At 36.8% G+C, this 24,370-nt stretch overlaps 1 protein-coding gene across 3 annotated transcripts; it reads left to right on the forward strand.

Moving 5' to 3' along the window:
• Positions 1-1,668: 1,668 nt before the first annotated feature.
• Positions 1,669-23,334, forward strand: LOC149827469 (sm-like protein LSM1B). Of its 3 annotated transcripts, none has more exons than XM_090019388.1 (6): positions 1,669-1,782; positions 2,158-2,279; positions 21,659-21,727; positions 21,812-21,927; positions 22,037-22,099; positions 22,802-23,334. In XM_090019388.1, exons 2-6 carry the CDS (start codon positions 2,219-2,221, stop codon positions 22,877-22,879), a joined length of 387 nt encoding a protein of 128 aa, XP_089875514.1. In that variant the 5' UTR covers positions 1,669-1,782; positions 2,158-2,218; the 3' UTR covers positions 22,880-23,334. The 3 variants fall into 3 exon arrangements, with proteins under 3 accessions (XP_089875514.1, XP_089875512.1, XP_089875513.1); XM_090019386.1 differs by having other exon boundaries at positions 1,676-1,782; positions 2,090-2,279; XM_090019387.1 differs by having other exon boundaries at positions 1,739-1,782; positions 2,096-2,279.
• Positions 23,335-24,370: the final 1,036 nt, after the last annotated feature.

Raw genomic sequence — 24,370 nt, forward strand, 5'->3', positions numbered from 1 at the left:
TTTCAATATGAAGAAAAGAAATCTAAGAAAACACAAAACAAAATTTCTAAAAGAATAAAGTATTCATCAGATCTAGAGGAGTCCCATACTTCCCTGAAAAAAAACACCATACATCATATTACTACAGAGAATGCTTCATAGCAGAAAACAAAGAACATGCATCTCAAGAAATGTGCAGCTTGGGTAGAAATGTTATGACAAGAATACTTAGAGCCTATATATTTTTTTCCCTCGAGCTAGGGTTAGACAAGAAACCCCCAAACTGTTGGGATTTGGGAATCGCAGGGTTAGAGTCAGACAAAAAACCCCCGAATCTGGTTCGTAACCACCAGAAAACCCAACATTTTTCCATCTTCGGTTTTCCAGCAGCCAAGAACCCCATCGAGAAAACCCCAAGCCCCATACTCGACCCACAGAATATCTAGAAGAAAAGGGAAAAACAGGAAAATCTACATTCTTTTAAATGTTAAAATCCCCAAATCCCACCCGGATTCATGCGATACCCAACAAGAAAAGCTATCAGGATCCTACCTCTTTCCGGATGAAAAATCGTTGGAGGTCTCAGCATCAACAGTTGCAGGTGGTCGGCTTCCTCCGATGTCGGTGCTTCTGCAGGCAAGCACAAGATCGTCGACGGCGAGGAGAAGGGCTTCAGCGAGGTGGGAGGAAAGAGCCGAGAGGAGGAAGAGAGATGAGAGGTGAGACCTGCTTTCCCCCTTTTAATGAGAGGAGACCGGTGGTTACGCCCCCTCTTGAAATTCTTGTTTTGCCTAGGCACGATTCTTGAATCATGTTATTAATTATAACGTAGTTGGGTCCGGGTCCAAACCCCGCGACCCGCGGTGCCACTGTATCGGATCCGGGTCAGTAATAAGTTATAGATCCACTCTAATGTGGATCCGAGTTGGCAGCCATTTGACAGATCCACAAATGGATCTGGGTCAAAAAATGGATCGACGGACCCATAGTATACTTTATTTGGGTCCAGCCCCAATTACCCAATACTTTTTAATTATATTTTTTTGGATCCGATAATGAATCTCGGACCCAATATGCATGAAAATTACTCAAAATTTTGGGTTATTACATTGATACTATTTTAATTTGTACAATGAATTCTTAAAGATGAGTTTCATATGCATTTAGAAGCAAGTTTATTGGCATTTTTTAAACTAATTTTGTATCAATACCAGCCCCAATTATTGGTATGCCTTGAACAGGATAAGGCAAAATAGAGTTTCTATGCAACTATGATTTTCACACCATTACAACAAGTATTGGTATGTGGTAAGCGGGGTCCTGTGTGACAGCTTATGATCGAATTCCTTTGCCACATGGTTGGCTGTTGTTCTTCTGGTAGGGATCCGCCTAACTCCAGCTTGCCTTAAAAAAAAAACTATTGTTTTTTTTTTCAAAAAAATGTGAAAAAAAAAACGTAAGATTGACTGGTGAATATTTTCTGATAAAGCGGTAGAAATTAAGTTTTATTTTCAATTTTATTTTATTGTTTGTAAAATAATTAATTTTTTATTTTTATTTTAATTTTTTGCTGTTTTTGCTAACAGTACAAGAAAAAACATTCAATTTATCACGAGAATTTAGCCGGTCGATATTTACGAAAAAAAAATGTTGTGTCACTATGTCAACCTAAAAGGTTGGGTCCACGTATCGGAGCTTGCCACGAGCAGTTGAGCTCAGAGACAGAGAGAGAGACACGATCCACCAAGGAATCGCTAGATCATCCGTTCAATCCACGATTCTTCCTCCAGGAGACGGACCGAGGTGGGCTTCGATTTCCTTTAGCTCAGAGCATCCTCTCGGTTCTTGGTCCATGCGTCACAGAAACCATGTGTATCCGAAACGCGGTTTTTGGATCACCCATGTGGGAAATTTTCTATTTTTGGGGTACCCAATCTTGTAAAACCAAGGTTTTGGATGAAAATTTGTTTTTTCAGTTAATTTGTTCCTGTTTCTGGTGAGATTTGCAGTAATTTTCTTCATACATTGGAAGTATTATGGGTTTGATTGGTGATTAGGTTTAGGGTTTCATGTGGTATTCATTCGTTTGATTGCCTTGGGAGATCCTTAGGGTTAGGATCAAGCGGGGTGCTGCATTTGTAGACAGGGCTGCCAATGCCATTTGTTGGGGTTCTGCAGGGAACTGGGAGTAGGGAAGGTTTTCTGGAGGAAGGAAACTCGAAGTCGAACCGAAGAAGCGATGTCGTGGGCAAGCGCGGACGAAATATTCCTCTCCACCTCTCTTGCTAGCTACCTTGATAGTATGTTCCTTGCTTGCATCTAATCATTCTTTTGTTTGTAGCATTTGCTGCTCATGGTTCCGATTGTTTGTTGTACTTTAGTAGCTTTTGCTCGCCAAGAATAGGTTTGTTGATAGATTTAGATTCTGTATATTCTTTGGTTGTCTTACAAATCTCTGAATTGAATTTTGTTTTCCATGGCGTATATGTTTGTAGCCTAAAACATGGTTTGGTTAGTTTACTAACTGTTGCATTTTCTGGATTTTTTTTGAGACTTGGTTACATGTCTTTTGAAGGATTTGTTGCTTAAAATTGACTGTTTTGTTGTAGGTTAGTAATGCCTGAGGGTTGCTTATCGTGTTTGAAGTTGTTTGTTCATGAAGCTATTTATTCGTGGAATCTGTTTGGTTCGGTGATGTTCTTTTGCTTTCATATATGTGCATTTAGATTGTCCATAGTAATTTTTTTTTAAAGGATGAGATTTTACCTCTGTTGCCACTTGCCATTGTTCATGAGGTTTTATGAGCTATTCCCTACATGAATTTTTTGCTTTGGCAGTTAGGTTGCCTTTCCTCCCATTCAAAAGCATTTTTATATGTGCTATTGTAGTCTGAAGTTTCTTGCTCTCCCTTCGGCAGTAAACCACAAGCATGAGTAAGAAACGGAGAAGTCATTTGCTTTTCCATTTGGTTGCTTCTTGTTCTTGTTCTTTGCACCCCGCTGTCAATGGCGTCGTGTTACAACTCTTGTACCTGGACTAAATTAATACATTCACCAGCGCCATCTATACTAGCTCTTTCTTTTTGGTTTGCAGGGCCCCTATTGTTTCATGCAATGCTAGTCTGGAAGGGCTTATGGTTGTGTGACTTCCACAGTTTCATATACTATCATTCTTATTTTGGGGCTAGTATCTCTCTCCAGGCCATAAGATGGTCGTTTTTCTTTGCCCATGTTTGACATTCCCATGGTTTTTTGCTTTAGCTCAACTATGTTTTCAAATGATGTAAATTTTAAATCACTGGTGCTGATCTTTGTCATTTTTTATGCCTAATTGTGTGGTCATGCTTGCAAAAGCATCCATTTGTGCATCTTGTCAATGGTTTCAGGCTTTCAGCTCGTCAGTCATAACGGTTTCACTTTGTTGCCACCCTTCAGTTATCATCGTCTACTGTGTTGTCACTTAAACCTTGAGTAACATCCTCACTGAGATTCCATTTAATCTCTGTTTTCTTGTGTTCTTTTTTGGCCCAACTGCAAGGATACCTCCGTCTAACTCCTGATTTTTTCCTGTTGAGTATTCCTCTTGAAAAGATTGTGTAAATTTTTAGAGTTCAATCTTGTGAATGCCAATCAGTATTTGTCTCCACACTTCCTCTTAGGTGCCTATTGACCATGCCATCTTTGTTCCTTAGTGGATTTCATGAAAAATTCAACCTACCTTGGGTTAGCCTTTTTATAATTCTTCCTCCTCCTTCATTGTGAATTATATTATGCCCATAACTTCCAAGAAAATCCCTTTCTTCTGAGGAATTGAATCATGGAATTCTTCTCTTTCTTGTTGCAACTGAGAACAATTGTTTTCATGTGGATCTGCATAGTGGGTAAGCTGAGGCAATGACAAATAATGTTTTGTCACTATTGGATTTTCATATGTTCATTTTAGGGATTGATGTTTGTGATAGTAACCAAAATTAGTATTCCTAAGAATTTCTATTCTTGCAACTTTCTATGTCTAGGATGCATAAAAAGACTTTATCTGCAACTTTCTATTGTTCTTTTGCTTTGAGAGGATATTTAGCTATGTCACATGGACTCGGAAAAAGGGCCGTCGCACCCGCGTTGACGTGATGCGGTTGCGGGTTGACCACACCCAGGGTTATATTTGTTCAAAATGGGCTCAGTTAACTTTGACTGAGTCCATTTTGGTCAATCTTTGTCGAAACCCTCCCCCTTCCGACCCTTGGAAGAAGAAGGAGAGAGAGAGAGAGAGAGAGAGAGAGAGAGCTGGGGTCCTCCTTCTTCGTCTTCGTCTTCTCCTCCTCGTTCTCCTTCGTGGAGAGAGAGAGGTGGTGGGGATGGCTAATAAAAGTGGGGATGGGGTTATGAGGTATCCCCTTCCCCTTTTATAATAAAAGGGTAACCCCCATCCCTTTTTATAATAAAAAGGGGATAGGGGGTTACGTAATAGAAGGGGACGGGGTTACGGGCTACCCCTTCCCCTTATATAATAAAAGGGTAACCTATCCCCATTTATTTTTAAAAATAAAAATATATATACTCCCGCACCTGCACCCGCACCTATGTGACATAGATATTTAGGAACTTTTTGCTTTTTTCTTGGGCATGGTTGGAAGTTGGCATTTTCCTTTTGAATATATTTTGTTGGGGATCGTATCAGTTTCTCTATATCTTCTTGGTCTTTGTCTAGATCCTTGGAGATTTTGGGGGGTGCTTGGGTACTCAGGTAACTAAACTCAATTGCGTTTGTTCTTAGCTCTCTGAATTCATTAGAAGTTGTTCCACCTCTTTGTTTGCATCATAGTTGGCAGACCCGTGACTCGGATTCGGATTGCCAGACCCTTGACTTGCGAGTCAGAGGGTCGACTCGGTAACTTTGATGGCTTAGGACCTACATTTTTTAAGTTTTTTTTTTAAATAATACTTTAAATATTGAATATAACACTATGTTTTCTACAATGTGAATGCAAATAATCAAACTTCAAGCAGCAAATTCACTAAATCAAAGCATCAAAAAATAGAAACTACAAAATACCTACATAAAAAATAAAATAAGCTTCAGAGCTGCACATATGAACAATAATGAAATGAGTAATTAAGCTACACAGGTAGAAATAAAACAAGTAAAAAATAAACAAGTAAATTAGTAATCACTACCTTTCTAAGTTCTAATAATTTCTAAGAGCATTATCCCTTAAAATTGAAAATCATAAAATGCAATTAATGCATAAGATAACAGAATAAACTAATAAAGAAGCATACCTGAATTTTTCAACCTGTTGCAAACATCATTTTGTAATATTTTGGCACTAATAAAAATTATAAAATGGACAAACAATTAACAGTTTATCATCAAAGTTCAAAATAACTAGTAAATGTTTCACATTTCACAACTTCAGAACTTCAGAATTTAGATTTTAGATAAGTTTGACAATCCCGTACTGGCCACCATATGCAATCAGCCTGTCACAATTTAGAAATGGAATCATCAAAATGGCATAATGCACATTGCCAATTGTCAAAACCCCCAAAAAGAAACCATCATCTTAAAAGTCATAACTCCTAATCAGTCCTAGACTCTTGGTCCCAGCTCCTAGGTCCTATCCTTTGTAATTGTATCCTATCAATAATCAAAGTCTACTAGATCTATGTCTGGACTTAAGAGTACAAATCATGATAATCATCATCTTCTCCATCAACTCCACTAGACACCAAATCCATCATCTCAACTGAGCCCTCATCCTCATTGTCATTGGTAGCATGCACTTGTGCTGATGAACCAACATCTTCATTATTTTCTTCTTCACACATTACCAATTCTATGTCCATATTCTCTTGTTGAGAATCATCATCCTACATTTGTAAGAGAAGAAAAACATAAGAAATATTTCAATTTTCAAAGATACTCTACTTAAATGCTCATTATAAACTAACAAAAGGGTAACATACTAAATTATTACAACAACAACAACGCCTTCATCCCAAAACAATTGGGGTCGGCGATATGAACCAACAAAGAAAATTATTCTGGGTCTTCCACATGAATCCTTCTCCTCCAATCATTTCTATCCAATGCCATGTCCTCGGTGAGGTTCAAAGCATTCATATCCTTCCTTATCATCTCCATCCAAGTCTTCCTAGGCCTACCCCAACCTCTTTTAACTAATATATTTTCTCATTTCTCCATCCTTCTAACTGGAGCATCATTAGGCCTTCGCCGAATATGTCCAAACCACTGTAAACGATTCTCTCTCATCTTATTTTCAATGAGTGCAACGCCTAACTTCTTACGTATTTCCTCGTTCTGAATCTTATCTTTTATTGTATTTCCACACATCCATCTAAGCATACGCATCTCAGCTACACTCATTTTTTGAATATGATGTCTCTTGGCAGCCCAACATTCCGTACCATATAGTAAAGCGGGCCTAATAGTCGTCCTATAAAACTTTCTCTTCAACCGCAATGGCATTCTACGATCGCACAACACTCCAATTGCACTTTTCCATTTCATCCACCCAACCTTTATCCTATGATTTACATCTCCATCAATTTCTCCATACTTTTGAATGGTAGATCCCAAATATTTGAAACAATCATCCACCGGTATTTCTTGCTCACCAAGCTTCACTACTTCGTTGCTTACTAAACCGACATTCCATATATTCTGTTTTACTCGTACTCAACTTAAAACCTCTTGCTTCCAATGTCTGTCTCCATAATTCTAACTTAGCATTAACCCCAGCTCTAGACTCATCAATCAAAACAATATCATCAACAAACAACATACACCACAACACATTTTCTTAAATTGATCTCGTAAGCTCATCCATCACTATAGCAAATAGGAAAGGGCTTAAAGCAGATCCTTGATGTAACCCAACCGTTATAGGAAAATTGGTTGTCACCCCTTCACATGTGCGGACATTGGTTACTACTCCTTCATACATATCCTTAATTATACTAATGTACTTGAGAGAAACATCTTTCTTCATCATTGTCCACCAGAGAACGTCCCTAGGTACTCTATCGTATGCCTTCTCCAAATCAATAAAAATCATATGCAAATCTTTGTTCCTCTCTCTATTTCTCTCAATAAGTTGTCTAAGAAGATGTATAGCTTCCATAGTTGATCTTCCAGGCATAAAACCAAATTGATTCTCCGATATCATGACAACCTTCCTCAACCTAGACTCAATCACCCTCTCTCAAAGTTTCATAGTATGACTCATGAGTTTTATACCACGATAGTTTGTGCAATCTTGTATATCACCCTTATTCTTATATAGAGGCACCAAAGTACTCTTCCTCCACTCATTAGGCATCTTATTTGTCCGCCAAATCTTGTTAAAAAGATTTGTCAAGCATTCTAAACCTTTCTCTCCCAAGCATTTTCAAGCCTCGATAGGTATACCATCTGGGCCAACTGCTGTTAAAATGTAAAACTGTACATATATGTATATATAATAATATTATATTATTATATATATATATATAAATACATTTTTTATTTCTTTCTTTTCTGTAATTTTTTTCCTTTATTTTTATTTTTTGTCTTTATGTCATCTAGTTCAGTTTGAACTAGAATGACTGTTGCTAGTCAAGTCCTGTCCAGACTTGACTAGCAATAGAGCTGTTGGACTGACACAGTCCAACAGCTCTTAATAGAGCTGTTGGACTGACACATTCCAACAGCTCTAAATAGAGCTGTTGGACTGTGCCCAACAGCTCTATTGAGTCCTCTTTCAGCTGTCTATATAAAGGGGTGCAGCCCCTCTTGTATTTTACTCCAATGCTTCTTAAGCAATTGGTTTTTCATATCAATAAAGAATACATTTTTATTTTTATTTTGTTTCCAGTTATACCCTTTTTAAGGGTTATGCTTTAGTGTCATTCTTGACACTTGCTCTTGTTAATCTAAGCTCGTGTTTCGAAGATCCCTATTTCATTTCATGGTATCAGAGCCGCGGAAGTACTAAATCTTGAGGAAAAGCTGCCTCGGTTTCCGTGCCCGTTTGCAAAAGTGTTCGCCACTTGAAGAGAAGTGTTTTATCACTTCATTGGAGAAGATTTCACATCTTGTTGTATTGTTTTTTTTTCTTTCTTTTTCATTTTCCTTCTTGTTTCTCTTCTATCCCTATTCTTTCTCTCCTTGTAATCGATGGATGACAATGATAAAATCACCATCATGCCTATGAAACTAAGCGATACGAACTATGTAACATGGGCTTCAATCATGAAGCACCATATATGGGGAAAAGGCTTATGGGGGATTGTAGATGGTTCCGATTCGGAACCTAAGCTATCTCTTACTAAAAAGGAGGGAGATAAAGATGTCCCTCTATCGGAAGAAGAGAAAATCAAGGCTATTGCCTCATACGAGAAGAAATGGAAAGAATGGAGATCATCTCATGCGAAGATAATGTCATGGCTTATCAATAGCGTTGACATTAAAAAATGCTCAAGTCTTGCCAAATTTGAAGTCTTGCCAAATTTGATCATGTCGATAAGGCATGAGAATACCTTAAGAATATGTATTCCCTTAAAGATATTGCACACGTGTGCAACCTCCAAGAAAAAGTTCGAATGATGACACAAGGAGACAAAACTATTCGTGAATATTACAATGGGCATTGTGCCGAAGACATCGAGCTTCGTCAGAAACAACTCGATGCCGAACATTTTTACCAGTTTATCACTGGATTAAGGTCGAAATTTGAAACCACTAAATCAGCCCTACTTCACCGGGGAAAAATTCCTTCTATTGTTGAAACTATTGAAGAGTTAACAATGGAAGAAAATCGTCTCTAGAAAGGTTCTTTAAAAATTGAAGATGATTTCGTTTTAGCCGTGTCTAGACCAGGGAATCATGTTCGATCATATAGGCCTCCTCACTTTAACCGACAAAATGGTGACTATGATAAGAAGAAAGTTATTTGTCATCACTGTCATGAACCGGGACACTACAGGCCACAATGTCCCAAACTTAAGGAGCTGAGAGAAAAAAGAGCTGCAATTACTGGATCGGAGCCTAAAGATCAGGATGCACCAGTTTTCCTGGCCCAACTAATGGAGATTCTTCAGCCTCTCATCAAAGGTGCCTCTTCCTCATCTGAAGCTTCAACCGGCGCAACAGCCTCATCTTTTTCTGATCTAGGTAAAATTTCTTGGCTTCTTGACTCTGGTGCATCTTTTTATATGACCCCAAATAATCAAAGTCTATCCAAATGTGTTAAAAATAAAACAAGTGTGTCAAAGGTCTTTACTGCTGATGGGACTTCTCTTGAAATAGAAGGAATAGGAAATTTTGAAAAAATTTATAAAACAAAAATTTTTTTTATTCCAGAAATTAGACATGTTCCCAAATTAAATTTAAATCTTTTATCTGTATCTCAAATTTCTGATTATGGGTGTAATATTTCTTTTTCTTCTCATGGTTGTTGGGTACAAGATCGCCAGTCAGGCAAGCTGATTGGGGAAGGCCATAGAGAAGGAGGACTCTATTACATGGATTTTTTGGAAATGCCGAAAAAAGCTTTTTGTTATAATATTCAAAAAATAGAGTTGGAACTGTGGCATAAGAGACTTGGTCACCCACATATAGCCAAAATCCAACATTTTCCAAATCTAGGGAAATTTTGTAACTCTGAATCATTTGATTGTAAAGATTGTATTCTCGGCAAAATGAAAAGATTACCATTTCAGAACAGAACCTTTTTCTCTTCAAGACCACTTGAATTAATACACTCGGATGTTTGGGGTCCTGCACCAGTAATTTCTAAAGGAGGATTTGTTTACTATGTTATTTTTGTCGATGATTTCTCCCGACATACGTGGATGTACTTTCTCAAACATAAGTCTGAAGTATTTTCATACTTTCAAACTTTTCATAATATGGTTAAAAACAAGTTTCAAAATGATATTACTATTTTTCGCACAGATTCAGGGGGAGAGTTTTTATCCACAGATTTTCAAAATTATCTTAAATTGCATGGCATCACACATCAAAGATCTTGTCCTTATACACCTCAACAAAATGGACTGGCAGAACGAAAACATCGCCATATTATAGAAACCACTAGGACTTTATTAATAGCAAATCAAGTCTCGAAAGACTTTTGGGCAGAAGCTGCCTTAACTGCCACATATCTCATTAATAGGATGCCATCTTCTTCGTTACAAAATATCACTCCCATTGAAAAACTTATGAACATTTCTCCAGACTACTCTAGACTAAGAATATTTGGGTGCAAATGTTTCATATTTACTGACAAAAATGATAAACTTTCCTCTCGTGCGATTCCCTGTGCCTTTTTAGGATATGCTGAAAACCAGAAAGGTTATAGATGTTTTGACTTCAAAAATAATAAACTATATGTGTCTAGAAATGTTTCCTTTCTTGAAAAGGAGAGCTTCTTTGATTTTAGAAAATTAAAAGACGTCACTGAGTACTCCTTTTTGCTAGATCTAACATCAACATCTGATGAATATGACCTTGACTGTAACTTTGATGATGATCAAAGAATTATTGATCTTAATGTTGAAAATGAAGAAGTTCATAAAGATACTAGTATTCAATATTCCAGGCGACAAGAGTCTAATCCTCCATGTGCACTTGAGAAATATTCTAACATTCCAACTAGACAATCAACCCGAATCTCGAGGCCTCCAGGAAAGTTTGTATCATACGAGTCTTTCTCACCCACATATAGGGCAGTTATTGCATTAATTCACTCATATGAAGAACCATCCACATATTTTCAAGCAAAAAATGATATCAAATGGATAGAAGCCATGAAAGCTGAATTAGATGCACTTGAAAAGGCTTCTACATGGAATATTCAAGATGTTCCTCCAGGGAAGAAAACTATAGGATGTCGATGGGTTTATAAAATTAAAACCAAGAGTGATGGTACTCTTGAAAGATATAAAGCCCGTTTAGTAGCCAAAGGTTATGCCCAAGAATATGGGATTGATTATGAAGAAACCTTTGCTCCGGTGGCTCGTATGACTACTGTCCGAACCTTAATTGCCTTAGCTTCTATTAAAAAATGGTCTATTTTTCAAATGGATGTCAAAAATGCTTTTTTAAATGGAAAGCTAGTTGAAGAAGTATATATGGAACCCCCTCCTGGTCTAAGTATTCCTAAGGGTAAAGTCCTTCGCTTAGAAAAAGCTCTTTATGGACTTAAACAAACACCAAAAGCTTGGTATGATAGGTTTAGTCGTGTTATGATTGATATTGGTTTTCAATTCTATTTAACTGACACTGCTTTGTTTATTAAGAATTCTGATGCAGGGATCATTGTGCTTCTTCTCTATGTGGATGATATGATCATCACCGGAAGCGATAAACAGGGAGTTGAAACAATCAAAACACTTCTTAAATCTCATTTTGAAATGACTGATTTGGGCTTGTTGAGATATTTTTTAGGCATTGAAGTTGCTTATTCTCCTAGAGGATATTTATTATCTCAGACTAAATTTGCTTTTGATATTGTTTTCAGGTCTGGTATTACTGATGATAAGAAAGTCGACACTCCAGAAGTTGTTAATGTTAAAATGAAGATTGATGATGGAGAACTTCTTGCAGACCCTACTCCTTACAGACAGCTTGTCGGGGCACTATCCTATCTATCCATTACCAGACCAGATATAGCACATGCTGTTCATACAGCAAGTCAATTTCAACATGCTCCTACTTCTGGTCATATGGGAGCAATCATGTGTATTATCAGATACATCAAGTCCTCTCTTTCACGAGGACTTTTCTTATCTTCCTCCTCTTCTCTTGATTTAATTGCATATGCTGATGCTGATTGGGGAGGTGATCCCAATAACAGACACTCAACCACTGGCTTTTGTGTCTTTTTAGGGGAATCATTAATCTCGTGGAGGTGTAAAAAGCAGCAGAAGGTATCTCTCTCATCCACCGAAGCTGAATACAGAGCCATGGCAACCACGACCATGGAAGTAGTTTGGCTCCGACGACTGCTTGCTGACATGGGAGTTGAAGCAACAAAAGCTTCACAAATGTGTTGTGACAACAAAAGTGCGATCTACATTGCCAGTAACAGAACATTCCACGAACGCACCAAACACATCGAAATGGATTGTCACTACGTCAGAGAGGAATATCTACACGGGATAATTGATCTGCCATATGTCACTTCAGAATATCAGTTAACAAACTTCTTTATAAAGCCTCTCGCTGCTCCCCGATTTCACTTTCTCTTAGACAAACTTTCGCTCATTGTACCGTAAGTTTGAGGGGGAGTGTTAAAATGTAAAACTGTACATATATGTATATATAATAATATTATATTATTATATATATATATATAAATACATTTTTCATTTCTTTCTTTTCTGTAATTTTTTTCCTTTATTTTTATTTTTTGTCTTTATGTCATCTAGTTCAGTTTGAACTAGAATGACTGTTGCTAGTCAAGTCCTGTCCAGACTTGACTAGCAATAGAGCTGTTGGACTGACACATTCCAACAGCTCTAAATAGAGCTGTTGGACTGTGCCCAACAGCTCTATTGAGTCCTCTTTCAGCTGTGTATATAAAGGGGTGCAGCCCCTCTTGTATTTTACTCCAATGCTTCTTAAGCAATTGGTTTTTCATATCAATAAAGAATACATTTTTATTTTTATTTTGTTTCCAGTTATACCCTTTTTAAGGGTTATGCTTTAGTGTCATTCTTGACACTTGCTCTTGTTAATCTAAGCTCGTGTTTCAAAGATCCCCATTTCATTTCAACTGCCCTTATTGATTTCATTTTCTTCAAAGCCTCTGCAATTTCTTTCTTTTGAATCTTGCGCATGAAGTCACAATTCATCTCATGAAAAGGAATGGACAAGTCTCCAAGATCCTGAGCATGACTTCCATTAAATAGCTTATCAAAATAATCTTTCCATCTCTCCTTAATCTCCTCATCTTTGATACATCTAATCATACCCAGATCCCTCGATTTCCTATCTCTTATCTTTGCAAGACTATAAATATCCTTCTCACCCTCTTTGGTATCCAACTTGTCATAAACCTCCTTATATACCTTATCCCTCGCGTTTCAAACTACTTTTTTAGCTTCCTTCTTTGCTATCATATACTTCTCCAAATTCTCATTATCACGACTCTTACTTAGATTTCTATAACACTCTCTTTTAACCTTAATAGCTAATTTGACATCCTCGTTCCACCATGATGTATCCTTAACATACTAAATTATTAATGTAATAATATATTATATACTTAAATCCTTAAATTGATAAAATAAGCAAATAACAAACACTTCACCAGCCACACCATTTTCCACATCTTGTGTGATCCAAGAGTCAATTGGATTGTCTAAGAAAATATTGTCAAATGACACAGGAGTTTCCAACACTCAAGACTTGCTTCTCCCTCAGTCTCAAGTTGTAATGAACATAAACTAGATCATTCAATCGTCTTTGCTTCAACCCATTGCGCTTCTTTGTATGCACTTGGTCAAATGTGCTCCATTTGCACTCACATCCACTGTTGGAACAAGTTCAACTAAGGATGCATATTGCATTTTTTTGTAATTTCAGTGTACATCCCCCATGTTCTTCCTACCATATTGCTGAAAAATGAATAATTACCTACAAGTTAATATTTTTATGAAACAATGGAACAACCATCAAGTTACAACTTACATACTTGATGGAAACTGAAAAATCAATATCAATATAAAATTACAAACACAATAGCTATGCACTTGGTAGTTTTTTATTTCTAGTCTTCACTGTCTAAGGTTGACCAAAATCTGAGGCAGCACATGTAAAATCTTTGATCTAAAGAAAATTATGAAATCAAGTAAATAATTTTCATATTCATGTTTTATGAATAATTGAATATATCTGCATGTTGCAATATAATGTATACTTTGAAGTTATACAAAAAAAAGTACCTGAAGCAGCCACTGCTTTCTTTTGATCAGGCTCTAGGCGCAAAATGCATTGCTTCAAGCCACGCCGAATCTCAGGATGCTGAGAAAAATATGAAGTCATCATGTCATCAATAGCATATTAATAGAAATACTAAGATGCTAATAAAAAATAAAACATTTGTTTGATAACTAGATAGATTTTTATTTTACCTTTGAGAATTCAGGTGAATATTGAAATGCTGGATTTAAAAAATATCCTACAACATCAAGAGGGTGGTGGAGTTGGTCCTTCCATCTTTTGTCAATCAAATCCCAATAAACTTTTTACCTCCTTTCATCTCCACCATAGATATCTCTAATTTTCATTTTAGCCCTATCCATTGCCTCATATATGTGCCCCAGTTTTTTGTTGATCATCACTATCCACCAATCACAAGATGTGAAGTAGAAGTTCTATAGTTTTTACTAGGGTAGCTGTTGTCTTCCAAAAAGCATGTATCCATGATGATCTCTTCAACTGCCTTTCCTTCTTCAAGTTTTGAGAATCTAGAATTGACCCATTGATAAGATACAAACATCTTTATCAATGCAGCTTTATGTTCAAGTAAGCTTTGAAGCAAAATAAAATTTGTTGCAAATCTTGTTTTGACTGGTCTTAAAATCTCCCTTTTGTTGGTAAAATGATTCCTCATTATGTGTAGCAACAACGTACAATTTTTGTTACTCTCATTCCCTGTCTATGCATTTCTTCACCCTTTTCATCTTTCCAATATCTTCAATGATGAAATCAAAGCAATTGGGCGGTGCAAGGAGTCCAAAATAAATTGTAATCCTTTTCCAACATTCTTCCAGCAGCAACAAAATTTGCTGTATTATTAATGATCACCTGAAAATAAGAAATTGAGAAGTTGAAAAATGAAAACATTAACATATAGAACTAAAATGTAGAAAGGATTAAAAGATAACAATTATTATGCTATATATTAAATTGGAGCAGGAAAGCGTAAGTTGAAAATTGAAAACTGCAAACAATTATCAATTAAAAGCTGTCACAGGGACTCAGCCAACTAGGTGCCGCACCCGTGTCGACGCGATGGGGGTGCGGCACTCGGTGCGGTCAACCTGACCCTGGGTGCGGTCATTTATGTCCAACTTTTGGACTTTATATATATATATATAATTTTTAATATTTTTGCCGCACCCCCGCACCCAAGTTTTTTGAAAGTGCCGCACCCGCACCCGTGTGACATAGATTAAAAGGTTTGAAAGTTGAAACAATGAAATAATTACCTGCACAACATTCTCTTTTCTGACATGAAGCACCACTTGCTCTAACATTTTAAATAGATTGTTTGCATCTTTAACAATATCAGATGCATTAACGGTTTTAAAAAAAATATACTTTTTTGGGCAATAAACCAAGAAGTTGATCAGTGTTCTGCTCCTATTATCCTTCCGACCGTCAGCCATGATTGTGCAACCTGTTAAGCTCCATGACTCTTTAAACTCTTTTAAAGATCTTTCAATCTTTTTTATTTCATCATTCAAAAACCTTCCTGCAATTTCCTTTCTGCTTGTAGGTTTCAAACTAGGTCCGACTTCACCCACAATTCATAACATTTCATGAAAATAAGGAGAACTAGCTGCATTGAATGTGATTGCAACATGATAAAAAACCTTGAAATTGTTGTGCACATTCTTTGTCTCACTTGTTTATCCATTACAGTTTTCAAGTTTAATTGTTTGAGAGGGGTAAACTTAGGCATTTTGTGAAAAAGGTGCAAAAGGATCCGACCCAGGATCCGACCCGATCCATGTAAAAAAAATGTGTACAATATACGTTATATTTTAATCGGGTCTGGATACACCAGACCCAGATCCAAACCTCTGTAAAAATTAAGTTATAAATGAATAGTTTAGGTCACGATTTCATACTGAAATCGTGACAGCCACTCACCTCTTGCTTTCATCTCTTCGTTTCTCTCTCTCTCTCTCTCTTTTTCAACGCAGGTACGGGTGGATTTCTAACATGGTATCAGATCTGTCTAAGGGCAAAAAAAAGGGAAGGAGGTTTCCGGCAGGCGCGACCATCGGATTTTTGAGTTTTCCCCCTCTTTTTCTACTCTTCTTCGTTTCCTTCTTCTCTCGTTCTTTTCCCTTTTCTGAATTTTTTTTGTGTACCCACATCGCACGTGGGCTTGCTTCTCTCTTGGATCTGAGATTCAGTTTTTTTCCCCCCTTTTGTACTCTTCTTCGTTTTCTTCTTCTCTCATTCTTTTCCCTTTTCTGATTTTTTTTTTTGTGTACCCACATCGCACGTGGGCTTGCTTCTCTCTTGGATCTGAGATTCACGTGAATCCTGTTCACGTGAACCCAGATCGTAAAAAAAAAACAAACAAACAAAAACGAGTGGCTGAAACCCAGACCTATCGAGTGCCCCATTTCATTTTTTTGTTGGATATTGCCTGCGTGACTCTTTTTATTGCTATCGTTTGTTCAATCCCCTCCACGCATATATTTCTACATATTCAAATATATTTGCTGTGAAGTTCCCTTTCCCGTTTCTCTTTTGCTACTTGTTTGAAAATATATTTAACGTGGGAAAGTTTCAATATCAATTTTCTCGAGTGCAAACAAAGGGGTTCAGTCTCTCTATTCTCTGAATCTAACAGCCTCTCTATTCTCTGAATCTGACAACCTTAAAAAAAAGGGGGGGGGGGGCTGAGCATTTCGTGAGCACTCTTGTTGAATTTCATTCTCTATGGATCCTTATTCCTCCCAATCACATATTTCTTCAATTTTTCTCAATCAACTTGTTTTTGAAAAGTTGAATACCCTAACTTCTTGATTTGGAAGAGGCAAATCATTCCTTTTATAAGGAGCCAAGGTCTCTTAGGTCACCTGGATAGAAATAGAGAATCCAGGTCAAAGGTTCAAAATGAAAGATCTTGGAGTTCTACGTTATTTTCTTGGTGTAGAAGTTGATAACCAGACTCATGGTTTGACACTCACTCAGCATAAGTACACCGTAGATGTTCTCAGCAAGGCAGGTATGAAAGACTGCAAACCTCTAGGAACTCCGAGTGTGCTTCATCAAAAACTTAGCACTGATGATGGAGATCTGTGTGATAACCCCACCAGGTATCAAAGCATAATAGGAATGTTACAGTACCTCACATTCACTAGACCTGACATCATTTATTCAGTCAATCAAGTGTCTCAATTTATGCATGCGCTACATACTGGACATATGGAAGCGGTCAAGAGAATCCTTAGATATCTGAAAGGGACTATTGGGGATGAATTGATATATTCACCATAGTCATATGGCAAAGATGAGCACGAACTTACTGTATACTGTGATGCAGACTGGGCAGGAGATCCTGACGAACGAAGATCTACATCAGGATATTGTGTCTACATTGGAAGAAATTTAGTATCTTGGAGCAGTAGAAAACAAAAGGCTATCGCTAGATCAAGCACTGAGGCTGATTGATTGATGAGTCCAGAGCTGGGGTTAATGCTAAGCTAGAATTATGGAGACAGACATTGGAAGCAAGAGGTTTTAAGTTGAGTAAGAGTAAGACAGAATACATGGAATGTCGGTTTAGTAAGCAACAAAGTAGTGATGGGAGTGTAGTGAAGCTTGGTGAGCAAGAAATATCGGTGGATGATTGTTTCAAATATTTGGGATCTATCATTCAAAAGTATGGATAAATTGATGGAGATGTAAATCATAGGATAAAGGTTGGGTGGATGAAATGGAAAAGTGCAACTGGAGTGTTGTGCGATCGTAGAATGCCATTGCGGTTGAATGGAAAATTTTATAGGACGACTATTAGGCCCGCTTTACTATATGGTACGGAATGTTGGGCTGCCAAGAGACATCATATTCAAAAAATGAGTGTAGCTGAGATGCGTATGCTGAGATGGATGTGTGGAAATACAATAAAAAATAAGATTCGGAATGAAGAGATACGTAAGAAGGTAGGCGTTGCACCCATTGAAAATAAGATGAGAGAGAATCGTTTACGGTAGTTTGAACATATTCGGCGAAGGCCTAATGATGCTCCAGTTAAAAGGATGGAGAAATGGGAAAATATATTAGTTAAAAGAGGTTGGGGTAGGCCTAGGAAGACATGGATGGAGGTGATAGGAAATGATATGAATGCTTTGAACCTCACTGAGGACATGGCATTGGATAGAAATGATTGGAGGAGAAGGATTCATGTGGAAGACCCAGAATGATTTTCTTTTTTGGTTCATATCGCCGACCCCAATTGTTTTGGGATGAAGGCGTAGTTGTTGTTTGTTGTATTGAGGTACACGGGTCAGCAAAAAACATTTTCAGAAGCATGAAACAACAAATCTAGCACATGATCAACTGTATGCATGTGAGCTCGATCACATATAATCAGAATTTTCTTTTAATATAAATATAACTCGTCAAATCTGATTCTAGTATGCATATAGGTCCAGCTTTAAGAAATCAACCATCCTGAATATATATATATATATATATATATATATATATATTCAGCTAGGAACAACTTCATGCAGAAAATCGATAGCATGTTTGCACATATCTATATTTTTCTTTGAACATAAGTGATAAAACCAACCTATGCCAAAATCGGCTGGGCCAAAATTATATATATATATATATATATATATATATATATATATATATATATATATATATATATATATATATATATAACTGGCCGTTTCGATTCATTGAAACAACTCGATGAATTTAGTCGATCCTTTTAGGAGGCCTTAATGACCATAGATAGAACCTATCCAATTTTCACAGTGAGATGGTTGGCTGTTCACGGACTAGCTGTACCTACCGTTTCTTTTTTGGGGTCAATATCAACAATGCAGTTCATCCAACGATAAAATAAATAAATCTAATCCGAATTATAGAGCTATGACACAATCAAATCCGAACGAACAAAACGTTGAATTGAATCGTACCAGTCTCTACTGGGGGTTATTACTCATTTTTGTACTTGCTGTTTTATTTTCCAATTATTTCTTCAATTGAGAGAAATAAAGGAAATTCTCTTATCTCATTCGGAAGGATATCATACCCATAACTATCCATGACTGTTTATGTCTCTAGCATGACCACTTGATGAAATGGGGTGGGAGATCTTTCATATCTTTCGAAGATGAGTTGTGGTTAGGGGTGAAATGCCACTCGAACCCAGAGCTAGCTGGTTCTCCCCGAAATGCGTTGAGGCGCAGCAGTTGACTGGACATCTTATGTTCTTCATGTAGCACTCAGACCGAATGACTCTATGAAATTACGTCGATACTTCCATTCCACATATTACGGGTAACGTAGGAGACATCTCTATTTTTCCCCCGGGGGATCTTTAGAATTACCACTGCTTAGCTTTCAATTCGCCTCTGACCATCAAATGAAATGTGAATAACCCATCCTCCTCTCTTTGAAACAAGGGGCGCTTCCGGTTCTATCCGTGCTTCAAACAATTTTGTCTTCTCCATATTACCATATTATATATATATATATACATATATATTCAGCTAGGAACAACTTCATGCAGAAAATCGATAGCATGTTTACACATATCTATATTTTTCTTTGAACATAAGTGATAAAACCAACCTATGCCAAAATCGGCTGGGCCAAAATTTTATATATATATATATATATATATATATATATATATATATATATATATATATATATATATATATTCAGCATAAAAAAGGTTAGATGCAGAAAATCGGCAGCATGTATTTCTATAATATGCGAATATTATGGATGTCAAACACATGCTTTAAACGTGAAAACCATTGGCATGGTTACATCAACCAAAGAATACACTAAATCGTGAATTATAACGTAGGTTTAAACATGTTTTTGAAATCATATTTTATTTTTTCTTTCTAAAATTTTACATGAATCTGATTTTAGACTCTTTCTTCGCGTATGAATCTAGAAAGAAACCCGTACCTTAGATTGGGATGTAGAAAAAGATCGAAAAACAATGGACGATCGGTGAGAAAGATGAATTCTTTCTCTCCTTTCTCTTCTTCTTCCTCCTTTCCTCTCTTTCTTTCTTTTCCCCTTTTCCTTCTCTCTCTCTAGAAAACGAGATCTAGAGAGAAGGGTCTAACTCGTCTCTCATATAGAGAGGGGGTGACGTCCCTTCTAGAGTCCTCTCACATAGATAGAGTTCTACCATATGTAGAACTCTACCTTCTACCTTCCTTATCCATCTAGATTTTATATCTTTTATTTTATTTAAATTAATATTCTCAAGGAATATTTCAAGGGGGTTCTGGGAGCCCATATGGGGTAGAACTTTACCTCATCCTTATTCTATTTTAAAGTTGTTTTGAAACTTTAACATTTAAATTAGTTTTAAAATTGCTATCGATTTCGGATTTAGATTTGAATCCAAGATCTAAATCCATATGGGTCCAGCCTAAACCAGATCTTAGTCAATATGTATCTTGGACTGGTCCAGATCCATATCAGCTTAAATCAAATGGAGTAGATCCAGTCCAATCCAATAAAAAAAAGGTAAAAATAGATGCAGGTCATTTTTGAGAAACACGATTTTTGGGTCAACCGTAACCCGATTTCGAAAAAGTGAAGCATCGACATTCTCAAAATTACGAGACACATCTAACAGTATACTTACCTGATTTTTGCTTCCGAATTTCGCTTAAATTTAACTGAATTTTGCTCATTTTTTGCTTGATTTTAAAGGTTAAAAATGAATTTTTTTACAAATAATAATTGACTTAACTAGGTCTTGTCAGTGGGCTCTGGGCCACGCCTAGATCCCGCTGATGTCACCTATTTTTGAGGTTATTTTCTATAATCTTTATTTTTCTTATAAAATACTTAGTTAAAATTCATAACTTTTTGAAATTTAAAATCATGAAAAAACGCGCACACGATATTACACAGCCATACCCTTACTCCTTTCTTTTGAAAAACGACCATGTTGTACCAGCCAAGCCATGCCATGTATGAGCACTTGTACATATGTGAACAGATTTTCTGCCAGTATTGAGATACAAGTGGATTTAGGTCTCATCATGTAGATCATTTGGGCATGGTTGTGGAACTCAAATGCATGGTTCTTGGGACTTGGGACAATATGCCTACTAAGTAACGTACAACTTGGCAGTTTGTCTTTTTATATGTTCAGGGTCACACCACTCTCACATGCAAGTTATGAAAATGATTGTGGTGCTAAAGATAATACCTCACATTTTGGTTGGTTTTGCAGTTAATAAATGATATAGGTAGATGGGGCATTTTATTATCATCTAAACCAACTTGTAATAGAGTTTTGAACAATCATAAAACTGGATTAGTTCCAATGGTAACTTACTCTGCTGTGTTGGAGAGGCAATTTCTGTTGCACAATGATGGCACATGCTTGCTGGATGGGTGGGAGAACCAACTCTTCCAAGCGAATTGAGTTAACTTTACATGAATCCTCTATTCTATCATTATGTTGCTAATACCCTTAACTGTCCTTGTTAAATTAAACTCTTCAGCATTGAATACTTATCAGGCACCTAGCACGTAGTATTTGATGCATTTCACACTTTTCTATATTGTGTTTTGGGTATCTTCATAATTATTGGATTAATGTTTCTAAATGTTATTGATTTTGTGTGCATCCTAGTTAAGGTGTTTGTCTGAATTTGGAAGTCATTGGTTCATACTCAGAATTTGCTTGCCATTTCAGAGAAACTTCTTGTGTTGCTTAGAGATGGGAGGAAGCTACTTGGGGTTCTTCGTTCATTTGATCAATTTGGTAAAGATGTCTTCCTTCTGAAGTAACTACTCGTTAAAGCTGTTTCACAATCTGTTAGCTAACTGCACCTTTATTTATCAACAGCAAATGCTGTACTAGAAGGTGCATGTGAGCGTATAATTGTTGGAGACCTATACTGTGATATTCCTCTTGGCCTTTATGTTATTCGAGGAGAAAATGTTGTCTTGATCGGTGAGCTGGTATATTGGTCATCTCATGTTCAATGATCTGGTTAATTTTTTTTTTTCATGGGATGAAACGATGAAAGGCCCAAGCTTGATCTTCAATATTGACCATGTTGTCATCCAGGATCTTGAGAAGGAGGAACTTCCAGCTCACATGACTCGTGTTTCAGCTTTGGAGATAAAAAGTGTAAGAGCTGCAAAGAAGATTAATAACCTTATGATATACTTAAAGAGTAGTAACATCTGAGCTGAAATTTTTTGAGACTAGGTGATCTGTGATCAATTCCAAAAGCTTTACTGGGGTCGTTTATTGGATCATATTTAGGCTTCAGTTGGGTCACCAGTGTATAGTGGCCCACTGCTATGCCAGCCTTACTATATTGTGGTCAGCCTATATTGGATCAGGCTAATCAAATTTGGCTTGAGCATCCTAGAATTTGACCCAGTGCCACTGCCAGGTTTCTTGCTGCTTATCATCATCAAGCCTTATTCGGAGGTTTCTTGCTGCTCAAGTTGTCAAATTACTTATTGGGCAGAAACCATAGTAACAAATATCGGCATTTTCTTCAAAAAATGTGAAAAAAACACACGAGGATTTTCTATCTGATAAAAATGCAAATATTGCAAGAAATTGATTTTTTTAATTTTTACTTTAAATCTTCAAAATTTTCCTTTGTAAATTTTGGTTTTTATTTTTAAAGTAATTTTTTTGCCAATATTTTTTTGAAAAGAATGCAAGAAATATAAAATTTTCAATTTCTCACAAGATTTTGGCTGCACTTTTGGTCACTATGGCAGAAACCAGCCAGTCCCTAGACTGGTTGCATACTTGGCATTTGTATCTTCTGGTGCATGTACTACATTTTCTAATGTTTTGTTTATTATACAGGCTCAAAAGGCTGAAAGGGATGCTACAGATCTCAAAGGTTCTATGAGAAAGAGAATGGAGTTTCTAGATTTGGATTGAAAACATGCTTGTTTGGGTAATGTCTTGATGCAAACAGATATACCAGAGTTTCTCATGATGCTGTCAAGCTTGCAATAGTCATTCAGAGTCTGCTTCATGGTGAACAGTGGCCACATTTCCTTGAAATCTCCGAGTTCTTTTTATGATTGAAGAGTGAAGGATTTGGGCTTGCTGAAGATCTTGTTATTCTCTCTTGGTATCTGGTTTGCAGTTCTTTTCTGGAAAGGACAATTAGGAAATTTCTGTCATTATTTTTTTCAAATGATGTGCTGCACGAAAGAATCTGGATGCCCTGGGAGGTATCTTTTTTCTGTTTACTTCTCAAATGTGGCAGATACGTTAGCTGGAGTTGGTTTTGATTAAGATTATCTTGCACCATTCTGCTCTACTGATTCTCATTGTTGTAACAATGTATGTTTCCTAAGATTCAATGATTCTTAAGAGAATTTGTTCTCAGTGATACGGTGTTCGTTTGACAGTTGCCATTGTAAGTTACTGGTATCAAGAATTCTTTCCTTGGGTATTCGAGTTCCACGTTTAGTCTTTTCCTATTGATCTAATTATTTCCTTGGGCATTCTAGTTTCCCGTTTAGTCTTTTCCTATTGTGCTTGCACTATTGGAAGCATGTAGGAAATTCCATGTTACGGTTTAAAGTTGATCTATGTTGCTTCTGAAAATGGATTTGTCCAAATGATTGGTAGAGATCATGTGTTCATGGTGGGGCCCTGATTGCTTTTGGATGGCAGATCATCTCGATCATCCATTGTAGGGATGAACCCTCCAGATGGAACGGCTGAGGCTTTCTCAGGTCGGTTCTTGCCAGACTCTTTGGTGTACATGCCTGTACTGGGTTTTGGGGTGAGGGGCGGTTGTACTTAGATTTTGTAGAATGGTATTTATTATTTTGCTTAGCCTCATTGATGCATGAATACCCAAGGAAATTCTACAATATTATTTACACCAAGTAGGTCATACGTGTAGGATTTCATCCCCTACCCCCCCCCCCCCCCCCCTCTCTCTCTTAAAGAAATTCTACAATACAAATATTAAGATTCGATCGGTCAAACACTCAATTGTTGGAGGAGACCCATCCAATCATCATTGAGAGAGAGAGAGAGGTATATGAATTCAGGTAAAGTTAAATGACATCTTTTGATATATTTTTAGTAATTAACCAACTCCCTTTTTTAGGTCAGGGAATTATATATTTCGACTTAATGTCTGTTGAGGGATAAAGCTTTCGGTACCTGTTAAATGAAAGCCATTTTAAGACATCCATATGAATTCAGGAAACCAATTGTAGAACCAATATAAAATTTAGAAAAGTTTAAGAACCTATTTGTTTTTTTACTTGGGTGAATTTATGGAACTCACACCTCTTAATGTGTCTGAGTCTTGGCCACGCCATTGGGTCAGCTATATTGGAAAACTAGTGAGGTTTGTTCAATTTACAATAGTAAACCTCGTCACTGGTCCCAGTTTGGCTTGAG

Source organism: Nuphar pumila, chromosome 10, assembly GCF_984573655.1.
Source record: "Nuphar pumila chromosome 10, dmNupPumi1.hap1.1, whole genome shotgun sequence".
Lineage (NCBI taxonomy): Eukaryota > Viridiplantae > Streptophyta > Magnoliopsida > Nymphaeales > Nymphaeaceae > Nuphar > Nuphar pumila.

Coding starts and splice junctions, on each gene's coding strand:
- LOC149827469 (XM_090019388.1), top strand. CDS start 2,219: ATGTCGTGGGCAAGCGCGGACGAAATATTCCTCTCCACCTCTCTTGCT. Junction 2,280..21,658: donor TCTTGCTAGCTACCTTGATA/GTATGTTCCTTG, acceptor TTGCCATTTCAG/AGAAACTTCTTGTGTTGCTT. Junction 21,928..22,036: donor TTGTCTTGATCGGTGAGCTG/GTATATTGGTCA, acceptor GTTGTCATCCAG/GATCTTGAGAAGGAGGAACT.